Genomic DNA, 12,999 nt, shown 5'->3' with positions numbered 1-12,999 from the left:
ACATGACTTTCATGTATTGATAAACACATACTTGCTCCGACTAAGTTCAGTTATAAATATATTGAGGAAAATGACACCAGAAAGTGGTAAACAGACCAATAACTTTCTTCTACACCAGTTTATGAGTTCAGTTGGTGCTTCCAGCCACTTTTCCTTCTCACCCTTAGTCCTGTATAGAGATCTCTGTGCAACCGTTCCATTATCAGTAGGACAGCAATGCTGGAACCTCCCCCATAGCCATAATCTATCACGGAGCCATGGAGATCTACCAGTCGCTCATGCTTTGGTAAAGACCTGGAGAAACAAAATCAGCACAATAGATAAACAATGTGACTATATTCCCCTAGACTACAATTCTGCCCAGTTCCCCCTCCTGCCCTCTTAAATCAAGCCTAGTCTCTTTTATAAGACACCCAACATCTGGGCTCTTAACAAGTGTAGCAGGGTAAGAGAGGAGATGACGGACAATGCTATCACCACTCTGGCTACAGCAAAGGACAGATCACTGAGTCAGTGTGTTGTAACAGAGGTCTGCACTGCAGCAGAGGCAGCTCTATATAGAGAAGGCTGGTTATGTTTCCTACATTGTAGTCCCACTGTCATTTTATTCAGTGAATGCAGAATCGCACACTTTGGGCAGAAAGAGTGCTCAGTACTAGATGAAGGGAGAGTCAGTACATTAGATACCAAGGCCAGGACAGCGAGAAGCGTGCAACACCATGCAGTACTAACTTTGGGCTTTTATTGGAGGAAGCAGCAGGGAATGTGAGTATTTCAGACACGAGTATCAGCCCTGGGGAGAGATGAGGAGGGGCAGCAGGTGAGCTTTGCACTGTCTTATCTATTCTACAAGTAGCACTGAGTGAGGACTAGATAACTGTCAAAGTTGTGCAGCATTTAGTGGCAATCCTCAGCACTGACCAAGTCACTGGGAGTGGTAAGGAGCTACATTGGACCAAAGTCTCTCTGCCTCAAGCCATGTAAGCCAGCCTGCATAGCTACTGGAATCTAACCAGGTTCAGCTGGCACTTGCAAATCAGCGGAGAGTTTACCAATACACACCTCATATAGTGAAACTCAAGTGCAAGGTCATTCCAGTGCTTCTCATCTGGAGGGACGACTGATTTGAGTGCACATGGGAAATGGCCCCCCCAACTATCACACAAGTACACCACTCCATACTGCCCTCGGCCCAGCTCACGGCCTAGCTTCGGTTTACCTGCAAACACACAGCAATGTGTCAGTCTGATCAGAAGAAAAGTTTCCGTGTTCTTCCCTTCTAGCATAAGTATCTGGCTATGATGATGCCATGAACTGGACTAGTATTTCACATTCAGGGGGTGGTAGGTGAGTCCTTCTTGAAATCAGGTAGTTTAAATTGTTAGGTCAGTGCTGGACTGGAACTGGTATAGGTCACAATATTCATCTGCAGAACAAGTAACAGCCCTGTACAAGCTCTCTCTGGACTCTCCTGCAGGAGAGACTCACCCCCATATGCTGAGGTACCAAAGAGGAAAAAGGGGTGTTCTATCTTCATTGCTCATTCGATCCTTTGTCTAATCTGAGACTGCCAACAAGGGAGACATCTAGCAACAGTCTGTAAGTGAACAGGACTCATTCCAGCTAGCAGCATACAAGCCACATAACCCTCAGAGAAGCTTTTTGGTCAGTACCCACAAAGTCTGGATTTGATCCCATAACCACAGAGACTGAAGGTTCTATATCCCATTATCAATCCTACGAATCGTCCCAGGGAGTCTTTCAGAGGATTTAAGACTAAGTCTTCAAAACAACTCTCTGCGCTTTTATTGAGCCTTCCTAAAAGTTCTTGTTATGCCCACAAATTTGTAGTAAAGTTTTTCTTTTTAAAAGTGAGCACAGCATTGAAGTATATTTGATTTAAACAATTAGTCTTGCAAAGAGTTCTCTAATTTACACCTCCCCCCATAGAACGCTCCCAGTTTTGGATCTACAAACTAATTGTTTTTAGCTATCCTACTGCCTCCGATCAGCCTTCCCACAAAGTCCTATACTAGAAGATGAGTGAGGTTTTTCCCTTTTATAGTCCTGCAGGATTAGAAGCAACCATACCCAATACTTGGACTTAGTTGGCACGTGTCAATTAGAAGCAAAGCTCGAAGAAAACTAGTGTTCCAGCCAACACTATTCTTGTATAATAATCTACAGCTAGATGAGGAGTCCCCCTTGCCCTTGCTCCCCCAACCCCTGCAGAAGCAGGATAGAACTAATCCAAGACACCCTCCCAAGAGACTCTGGAAAGAAGATCAGGTACAGGTGCTCACCGTGTAACAACACATCCTGCAGAGACCTGCTCTCCAGCGAGAGGCGGGCTAGCCGAGGGGCATGTTCTTTCCGCACCTTCAGCCAAAGGTCTTCCGTTTTCTCCAGCCTGCCTGAATGGCCAGCCTCTAGCTACCAAGACAGAAGGCCAGAGATGGTACATGTAGAGTCATTCTACATGGTCACATGCCTCACACAGAAGCAAAAAGGTGAAAGCAAGGTAAGACACTGGAGCATATGGGGTCCCATTTTCAAGATGGGTCATTTCATTAGGGCACCCACTTCATTGCAGGGAGGGCTCCAAGTTAGGCTTCATCAGCATGGCAAGCTAAGCATCACAAGCCAGAGTGTCTACCACTAGTTAGGCAATACTTCCACACTGAAGACGACGGCAATGGGCTGACTATTCTGCCCCATCCTTTGGCCATATCACTTGTGACAGTTCTGGTTTCCTGGAGTGGCACTATACAGAAACCCCAATTTGTTTCTCCTTATGGTGCTCTGCATTTGCACTGCCCACCTCACAGCCCCACACCTACCTGTCGCAGAGAGGCTGCAAAAGCCTCATGAGAGCTGTTTAGCCTGGTCCGGAATTGGCTGCAGATGCTCTTCGCCAGCTTGGAGGCACTGAGGCTCTCAATAGCATCCTGAGCTACTTTCCGCTTCCACTCCATGGTGATAGCAGGTGGGCTGACCCAGGTAATCCGCTGAATTATCTAACAGAACAGGATTAAACCAATTAAACTGAAGGGCCAAATCTTGCCCTCAGGCCTCATACGCTACTTACTTCTTCTGAAATCTTAAGCGTTGATCTGAGGGCAGAATCAGATTCAGAAAGAAGAGCAAGTACGGTTCTTTGAGATGTGTTGCCCAGACAGCTTTTACTCTTGACATGCAGGTGCCCTATGTGCACAAGTCCAGTTTCTTTTCAACAGCACTGTTTCACTGGGACCAAATCTGCAGTCCAAGCACCCCCTTGCTCCCTGTAGCTAAGCAGGCAGGGCCAGCTGCACCTGTACTCCATTCCTTCCAATAGGGATTCCCTAGGAGCAGGACTCCAATCATCAGGGAAGGAGAGTGGGTCATGGCATCCTTCTGGTCAACACATCTTGAAGAATCACAGTTACTATACAAGCAGCAAAGAATGCTGTGGCACCTTATAGGCTAACAGACGTTTTGGAGTATGAGCTTTCGTGGGTGAAGACCCACTTCATCAGATGCATGTGACGTGATGTGACATGACATGTATCCGATGAAGTGGGTCTTCGCCCACGAAAGCTCATGCTCCAAAACGTCTGTTAGCCTATAAGATGCCACAGCATTCTTTGCTGCTTTTACAGATCCAGACTAACACGGCTACCCCTCTGATACTTGACAGTTACTGTACATAACCATTCAAGTTATTGTCCACAAAGATTCCACACTTTGGTGACTAAAAAGCAGTTCAGTCTCTTTTGAAGCAAGTCGGTCACTTGCTGAGGGAGCTCTCCTGTACCAACCAGCCTATCGTCCATTACAGATGCACCTTGATACCTTGCCTTCAGGTGGGAAGCTGCCACAGCTAGGACTTAGGTGAACACCTATTGGGATGCTGAGAGACCAAAGGGTAGAACTCTGCTAATAGTACAGATGTTCCTGCCAGGAATCCATGAGCTGGAAGGATTAAGATGGGAAAATACGTATCTTGAAGGTCAAGAGCAGTGAGCCAGTCCATGGAATCCAAAAGGGGAGATTATAAAGCCCAGGGTAACCATGCAGAATTTGAAGCAATGGCTAAGAAAAATGTTGAGTCTCCCAACTTTGCAATTAGGATGTAGTAGGAATGAAGTCCCCTGCCCTTGAACTCTGTGGGGGTGTGAACTTCCTCTACCTCTATTTACATGTAGCAAAAGGTGGATGTCCTCAGCCTTTGAGGAGAAATCCCCCAAGTCCCTCTTCAGGGCCTAAAAACAGCTTGAGCCTGTATGGGATACCCCTTGCTGACTGACTATCAAGACTCAAGTCCTTGGTTATCCCATCCCAGGCTTTCTGGAAGCAGGATCGGCTGTTGTCAAAGAGAGGCCTGGAGGAAGGAGGAGCTGAGGGAGGTTTGCCCAAAACACAAAAAACAAATGAAACACCATTTTTGCTTGAAGCCCCACATTGTGGGGCAGACTCAGTAAAATCACTACCTCTTCCTGAGCTACTCTAAAGTCAGTAGCTGTGGATAGTATTGAGACTAGTATCAATCTGTATCACAGTAGCTTCCTCTCTGGGGCTGGGCATACAGACCCAAGAATCTCAAGGTGGCTTTGGAGTCTTTTAGGGAATTAAGTTCCTCATCCATTGCACTTGAGCTTGTTGCCCTCAAATGGGAGGGCTGATGGTGACTTGGATTTCCAGTGGATTTCCTGATGCCTGAAGCCGTGAACCTGGCTGCTGCAGCCAACGCAACAAATGCTGCTTGAAGTGCCATTCAGGCAGTGAGCTGGCCTTTATAAGGGATTTTGATTCCTTGTGCTGGCCCTTCAGGAGCCTGTCCATAAAAACGGAAAGTGACTCATAACAGAAAGTCCTATGGCAGCAGCACCTGATCATTTGCCACTCATATCTGAAGGCTTGCTGAGAGGGTACACCTTCTTCCTGAAATAGATCTCAGTTATTGGGGTCTTTATCCAAAGGGGTAGACTTGGACTGGCTTTGGTGCCTCAACTTTCCATGAGCTACTTGCGCTATAGAGAGAGAGAGTCCCAGGGGTAGGGTGTTGGTAAAATATTCAAACCCTTTCGCAGGCACCTGGTATCCAACAGCCCCTTTTGATGCTGCTGCAACTGAGGCCAATGTATGCCAAGTCAAGTGGTCAGTCACCAGTGAGCATGGCCAGTCACATTGCAGAGGAAGGCTGCAGGACATTCAGAAGACACTTGGTATGCTCCTGGATGACTTCCAGTGGAACATCCAGGGTCTCCACCACTTTGAGCAAGGTCTTGGAAGGGTTTTAAGCTCATCCACAGAAGTAGTGAAGGGAGGCTTAACTACTTCAATCTGCAGATGGAGATGGCCAGAGGCTGAAATCTCTGGAGAGTAGTAATCTCCACTGTATTCCCTCTCACCTTCCATAAGCTGACATAGACTGGAGAGAAGCCAGAGACTGCTTCTTTGGTGAGGGGGATCTGGCTCTGGAGAAAGTGGACGAAGCTGACTTCCTAGAACAGAAGTTCACTTGTAGGGAGACCAGTACTACCATGGCTGGTAAGGACAGTGAGGATGACAAATAAGTGGGTACCAGGAGGGCTGCTCTGCATCCCTGATGATCTTTCAGTGCCTCTCAGATTCTTTCCTGAACTCTGCCACATCTCCACTGCTCTGAAGCACAATAGGCACTGGGAGTGCCAGTCATCCACAGGAACAACAGGTGAAGGATGGGCAGACCTTGAACCCCAATGACTTGGGGTCTGCCCTTGTACAGTCAATCTATACAAGGAACAGATTACTTGTGTAGAAGAAACCTTCTCACTACTCTGTTTAAGATTAAGTAACTAAAGCCAATTGGCAAAGAAAACCTATCAACCAACACCAGACAAAGACCAAAATTTCCCCCCCTACAATAGAGGAAAAAAAACAGTGTACTAGTTGCATAAAGAGCTAGGAACACCCATACAGGAACCACAATGGGCAGTAAGAAGGAACTGATTGCAGGTGGCTGCTGCCCCCCCCCCCCACCCCTTATGCCTTCCATTATGATGAACAAGAAGGTACTCCAGGCACAGGCACAGTCCCAAAAAATCCAATCTCATGCACAAAGAGCGAAATCTGTATAGACACTCACTCAATGAATAATAGTGGTTTGCCTTAACACTTGTAACTACCAACTGTAAAGTCAATTCTTTGCTTTGTGAAGCATCCAATACACTTTTAGGGGCACATTATTAATTTGCACATTTATGGTTTGTAAAAAGTAGCAAGATTCTGCAGAACATTCTGCAGACAAGCAGAAGTTATTAATATTTAGTATCAAAGTTTCATAAGCAATCCCTTCAGCGTTTATAATCCAAACATTCCATCATTGTTCTAGTATGCAAAAGTCAGGGGTGATGATAACTAGTCTATTTTACAGTCCAAGCAGAAAGGAATGTAGAAAATTTGTACCTGTTTGATCTGTTCCCACAGCATTCTGGTTACTGATGAGCCTGAGTGAAAAGTGACTTCAACGTGATAGGCTGCATTTAGTATCTGGAGTGAGGAGAGGGGGGGGAAATTAGCAAAGTAGGAACTATGACTTGTTTAATTCTGATTCTGTATGGAAAACTGACCTACAACAAATAAGAGCACTGGCCCTGCAAATCTTGTATCCTGCCTCTGGCAATGATCTATACTGGATGTTGCAGAGGCCCCCAGCCTACCTGACCAGACTACTCCGTGTATTTAATCCTTACTACACCCTTACATAGACTGGTAATTATCACCATTTTACCGACTGGGAAACCAAGCGAGAGGTTAAGTGACTTCGCAGCAAACATACAGCAAGCCTGAGAAGAGAACCGATGATTCCCCAATTCTACCCCCTCTTCTCTAGCCACTACATCTATTCCTCAAAGGTTTCTGCTTCCTTCTATTGATTTTAATAGGGCTTGTACATTATAGCCTTGCCCAACTCTTCCTTGTCTTTTAGTGCTGCTCTCTTATTCTATCAAGATAAAGTCAAGTCTTGCGGTGACAGTCCAACAAAGTTCTTTTTAAAAAAGTAATGCTATGAAAATTCTCAGCAACTGGTTGAGCTACCATACCTGTTTGAGATAATTGCTCGTGACATGTACTGAAACATCCTGAGACTTCTCCAGACTCTTCAGGCATCTCTCTAGCGTCCCCACAAAGCTTTCACGCAGGTAGTCTACGGAGCTTATCAATTTGTTGGCAACTGCTTGGTTTAACCGAGAAATGATCAGTTCCTGGATTTGCTTAATACAACATTTAATGTCCTTGGAACTCACAGGTTCCCCATTCTCAGGAATTATGATGTCTGTAGGAAGGAAGGAAAGTTTTGTACAGATACGGCACAAAGGCATTACAATTGTACTATTAGCTGTCAAACATGACATGCTGCTGCACTGTGTGTTTTGCAAAGCTGCCAATGCACAAGCTTATTCCAGCACTTGTCTGGACAGTTTCTGCTCACTCTCCACCCCTTCTAACACTATTTAAATTACCTTGAATTTTGACCTCTAGGTCCTGTTCAAGCTATTGGACAAAACTGCTGCTAACAATGGTTTGTGAAAGAAAGGTAGTTGAAACAATGTGAACAGGGGCCCTCCCACTGCTCCCAAGGGAGCGTTATAGTAAGATTAAAAGACCGTGACAGACTGTGGGGAGGGCTTTGGTTTTGTTTTATTGGGGGGAGAGGGGGAGAAGGGGCAGGGAGGAAAGAAGAGATGTTCTGAAGTATTATGATTAGCACTGTTCTTTCAAAATCACTGGTCATGAAAGGGCCCTGTTAGCAGCCACTATGTTAAACAGTTACCATGGTTTCAGCCATAACTTGGTTGGGATAGTCATGATTTCTGCAGAGTCTTTATAAAAAGAAGATTAATACCTCTAAAGACCAGATTGTTTAATGGTCTGTAGGGTGCAGAAGTTTCACCCTATGTGTAAGTCAAGTGTTTAACAAGCCGAGCTTAAAAGCAGGAAGAAGCTGTGCAAGCTTGTTCTACAAGCATGCATTCCACTGCATCCCTAGGGCCATATACTAAATCTAGGACCCAAGACAGAGGTGAAAGGCTAACTCATTCACCATTTGACTCCTCTGTGTTTTCACTTTTAAACAAAGTTACTTGCGTACTTGTCTTTGTTCAATTCTCAGTAAGAGAAGTATTAGGAATGTTTTATACATTCCTGCTCTTGATGTGACTAGATATTTTGCTCACTATTCAACTAGCAAATGTTTCCAGGCTACCAACAAAACAAAAAACAAAAGAGCAAAGCATTTCTACATAGTCAACAACTCTTTGCAGAGAGAAGGTAGTTTCTGAACCATATTCAAATGGTGGTTTGAGAGGGTGGGGGAATTCAGGCCATTAGCCTGTTTTTAACTAAGTCGGTGATTCCCAGACATTCCAAAGCCACAATCTCACCCCCTCCAGTTCATTTTTGGACACAGAATTTTTTTTAGTGCTGAGAACTAAGTTCAGTGAAAAAGTTATCTGCTCCACTAAATGCAAAAAAGTTCACGACAAGTCTCTAAACATACTTTTTCATCCCTTGTGTGTCCTACTGCAATTTCAAGCCAACTTAATAGCCTGTGAGAACATACACACCACTGCAATGCTCATGCCTGCTTGTTTCCGTTTATAGGATTAGGATTATTATTAGCAGTAGTATTGTGGTAGCCCAGTCATAAAACAGAGCACCATTGTGCTAGACACTGTACAGACACAGAACAAAAGGGGCCCTCCTGCCCCAAGGAGCTTATAATTAGCTCCCAATTGGACACTAAAGCTTGCTTTCAGAGGGCTGCCAAACGAGTCACACTCTCGTGATGCACTTGCCAACCTTCCATCTAACCCTCAAGATGGAAGATGACAAGATTACCCTGACCTCTGTAATGTGCATTTGAAATCGGAGATCTCCCAGTCAGAACTGGGATCTGGTCTCAGATCTGTGGTTAAAAGCAAAGTCTTGCGGAAGCCACTTATTGCTGTACCTCAGTTCCTCCATATTATTCCTCACATCACAGAAAGATTATCTGGTGCTTATTCGATGCTTGGTATACAAAATGTCAAGTATTATTCAATAGGTATCTAGCTGCTCAAGTTGCTACTGTGCATGCACCATAGCCAGTTTCCCCAGTTCTACAGCAATGCTCAGAGGTCAGGCTGGAGACCTGTATTTGAACACAAAATCTAGAGGGAGATTCTAGCTTCTTTAAACATAAATCAAGTGACTGACTTATGACATCAGAGGCCGCAACAAGAGAATCTACCGTCCTTCTCGCAGCAAAGACTCTCAAATACTGTTGGTCCTCAAGTTACTGTAGTATGGTTTTACATCTTCCTGAATGCCAAGCTCTAAAGAACAGCGTGCACACTGAAGGCTGGCTACGTCTACACTGCAACTGAAGAAGCGATTAGAGCACAAGTAGGCATACTCACACTAGCTTTAAACTGGCTAACGCAGCTTAAAAAAAAAAAAAAAAAAAAGCAGTGAAAACGCATCAGCTCAGGCTTCAGCGTGGGGTGTACAAGCTTACCAAGTACTTGGGGTACATACTGGTGTTGCTAGCCTGTGCAATCATGTCTTCACTGCTATTTTTTGCTGCACTAGCTAGATTAAAGCTAGCTGTCGGTATGCCTCCCCAAGCTGCAGTCACATCTCATTGCAGTTTGGTTGCAGCACTGATCAAGCCCAAGGACTTGTCTAGCTCCAAGTGCAACATGTTTCCCATAACCCAACTCCCATTCACACAAAGTCTCTAGCTCCAGTTAAATGATGCTTTAAAAGCTAGCTAGCCAGGGATGTGAGCTGAAGCTTGAGTGCCGTTGATGCTCAAACCAATAATGCAGTGGGGATTCAATTACTCCAGGACACATACAAACACCTTTACTCAAGTGTTATTTTAGTGTGGCTACTCTCACTCAGAGTTAACTCAAACCAACAATGCAGTGTAGATCAACCCTTGGTGATTATGGCTGTACTTAGGTGAATGATACAAAGCAAACATTTTAAGTCACAGAATAATCCTTCTCCCTCCCTCCCTGCTAATGATGACCACACTCCAGAAACAAACCTCTAGATCCCTGGTATTCCACTTGCTCATTTGCTACTTTGTAGCAGGTGCTCTATTCCACACCCTCCATCTTTCCTAGAGGGCTGCATGCATTCGTTTTCCAGTTTTAAAATTGAAGTGCATATCTAGAGATTTAGAAGCCTCCTTAAGAGTACACACTACCTTTTGAACGTAAAGAAAAGCAAACAACTTCCTCCAATCTTACAGCCTAAAGTTATTTGCAATTTTGTTTCAAGCAGAAAACCTTCATGTCTTTTCAAAGTGCATTTCCATCTCAACATTCTTTCCTGAAAAACTGAAAGTTATTGCAAACCATTGCGTGACAAGCAAGAGAAAGTTTTACAGAACCTGCCACATCATGTGACTGTAGTGCCCCAGACCAAAAGACTCAGAGAATAAGGTACTTAAAGTTTAACAATTCACAACAGTTAATAAACCCCTCTCTCCTGGAGCTCAAAAGCTACCAACAGAAGTTACACCTCATCAGGAAGTGCATTGGGAAGCCATGCATCTTCAAAAATGAAAAAGACAACCCATGGCATTCAGCTTGCAAGAACAGAGAAGGTTTTGCTGGCTCTTCCCAAAAAAAAGGGCCCCAAGCCTAGCTGGGGTTGAGCTTGGTGGTTTCCACGATGGGAGAGAGCAAAAAGGACAGATTTCCTGCCCACATACAACTTCAAGGGTAGGGTGGAGTTTGTGCAGGATTGAGACCTGTGCTCAGGGCCACTTCCTGTTTACTAATTCCCAACAATCAGCCCACCCCAACCCTTCCTTATTGGGTCACTGTAGGCTATGCTATCACCACTTTGGGGATGGGAAAGAATTTTTCCCCATTCCACCAGGTTGACCAAGATTGGTTGGGGTTTTCACCTTCCTCACAGAGAGACCTAGCAGTTGAGTTTTGGGCAACAGGAGTGCTGGCATTCCCCTGCTCCTGGAGGTCACTGTTAGAACCTATGTGAGAACTGTTTAGCTGTTGCAACTTTTGGAAGGTGCCCAGTGCAGGAATTCTCTGATTTAGGCTCCAGATCCAAAGCAGTAACATAGTGGGCATCCACAGGGTCTCTCCTTGTGAGATGGGGCAACATGTCTATTTCCTCATCCCCACTCTGGGTCAAATGCAAACCAAGGGCTGGGATATTACCATGGGGCAACTACCCCACCACTGCTCTTCAGAGCAGTGCTACCTGGCTGTCAAGGTCACCTGTCACCTCAACTCCCAAAAAAAGGATGATAGTGGGCAACTGGAGGTGCCCTGAGAACCTTCTAGTGTGATGACTGGCTCCCTTACAGTGGGAGCATCCCACAAATTGACACAGGATCAATGTGGTGCAAGTGACTGCACTGAACTGTCCCTGATGGGAACTTTGGATGTAATTTGACTAATAAAATTGCAGCCTGGATAAAACCTACACCATGTGTTGAGCATGCCAAATAGACCTTTAGGCAATAACCTATGCTTTCTGATACACCACCAGGTGACTGCCCAAAGATCAGCAGGAGACAAAGGCTACATCTAGACTACCCGCAGTATCGGCAGGTTAAAATCGATTGCTCGGGGATCGATATATTGCGTCTCATCTAGACCCAATATATCGATCCCCGAGCGCGCTTATATCGATTCCGGAACTCCACCAACCCCAACGGAGTTGCGGAATCGACAGGGGGAGCCGCGGACATCGATCCCACGTGGTGAGGACGGGGGTGAGTAATCCGATCTTAGATATTCGATTTCAGCTACGTTATTCACGTAGCTGAAGTTGCGTATCTAAGATCGATTTCCCCCCATAGTGTAGACCAGCCCAAAGATGCAGTAGGGTAACCAGGCATCTATATAGAAGTGTTTTATTTCAGAAGGTTCGATACTGTAAAGCTGTTTAAGACATCATCTGTGAAAGAGAAAGAAAGGGACTTTCAATTCTAGGAGTGCAGGGTAGAGTCTCACTCCACAGTTTTCTTTTAGAGATTTATTATCAGTTCTCACAACTACAGCTAGGCAAACTAGCAATATTTCAGTTCACTGACAATTAAAGAGATTGGTTTAACTGAACCAAAATGAAGGGATTTTGTTTTGTTTTTAATTTTTTGGCAAAAATATTTGGGGGGGGTCAAACAAAATGTTTCTATTTTAGAATTTTTTTTTTACAGTTATTTTTATAATTTTAAAGAAAGTTTTTAGAAAAACAGATTCAAAGGTGTCAAAGTGAGAAGTGTTCTAAAAATTCTGAAAAACAGGTTCTATAACTAACAATTTGACAAAGTCCACATGAATTTGCAAAATGTTTTGGTATCACAAGCCTGCATTTTTTGCTGGAAAAAAGTTGATTTTTATTATCCAGTTCTGACTACCCACAACTATTTCCCACCACTAATGTAGGCAATTACTGTCTCCCACTGTAAGATAGGACATTAAGGCAAAGAGGCCAAGGGCTTGTGCACACTTGAAACATGACAGCGGTACAGCTCCAGCGCTGCTGTAGTGCTTCAGTGTAGCCACTGTTTATACAGATGGGAGGGGCTCTCTTGTCAGTATAGGTAATCCACCTCCCTGAGAAGCAGAAGATTGGAAGAATTCTTCTATCGACCTAATGCTGTCTACACCAGGGGTTAGATCTGCTTAACCACAGGCATGGATTTTTCACCCCCTTCAACGATGTAGCTAGGTCGACCTAACTTTTTGTGTAGGCTAGACCTATGTACCCTGTTCTAGTCTACACAGCATGAATCACTGTCAGACTCAATTAGAAGTCAGGCATTCCTGGTCTAGTCGTGCGCTTAGACCTACTTCAGTGATCTGCTTAGAGAAAAATAGTCCAGCGTAGCAGACTCTACCAGCTGATTGTTTTACATACTAGATGATGCAGAAGAGATCACGGAGGAAGGCAGACCTCGTCTGATCCTCATTTACTTTGGCCCAGGAAGCAAAGTTTGTGGAGGGG

The 12,999-nt window shown here is 44.7% G+C and overlaps 1 protein-coding gene across 2 annotated transcripts in view; it reads right to left on the bottom strand.

The window, feature by feature from the left end:
- Positions 1–12,999, bottom strand: part of DSTYK (dual serine/threonine and tyrosine protein kinase) — a 61,327-nt gene that overhangs the window by 10,325 nt on the left and 38,003 nt on the right. For both annotated transcript variants that reach the window (XM_032792488.2, XM_032792489.2), the window contains 6 exons: positions 7,068–7,300; positions 6,430–6,513; positions 2,841–3,017; positions 2,304–2,433; positions 1,063–1,219; positions 162–294 (listed from right to left, as the gene is read on the bottom strand). In XM_032792488.2, the coding sequence (XP_032648379.1) occupies positions 162–294; positions 1,063–1,219; positions 2,304–2,433; positions 2,841–3,017; positions 6,430–6,513; positions 7,068–7,300 (914 nt within the window). The remainder of the gene's footprint in view (positions 1–161; positions 295–1,062; positions 1,220–2,303; positions 2,434–2,840; positions 3,018–6,429; positions 6,514–7,067; positions 7,301–12,999) is intronic.

Source organism: Chelonoidis abingdonii, chromosome 4, assembly GCF_003597395.2.
Source record: "Chelonoidis abingdonii isolate Lonesome George chromosome 4, CheloAbing_2.0, whole genome shotgun sequence".
NCBI lineage: Eukaryota > Metazoa > Chordata > Testudines > Testudinidae > Chelonoidis > Chelonoidis abingdonii.
Note: the sequence above shows the minus strand (reverse complement) of the source record. Positions and strands in the feature narration are given on the sequence as shown.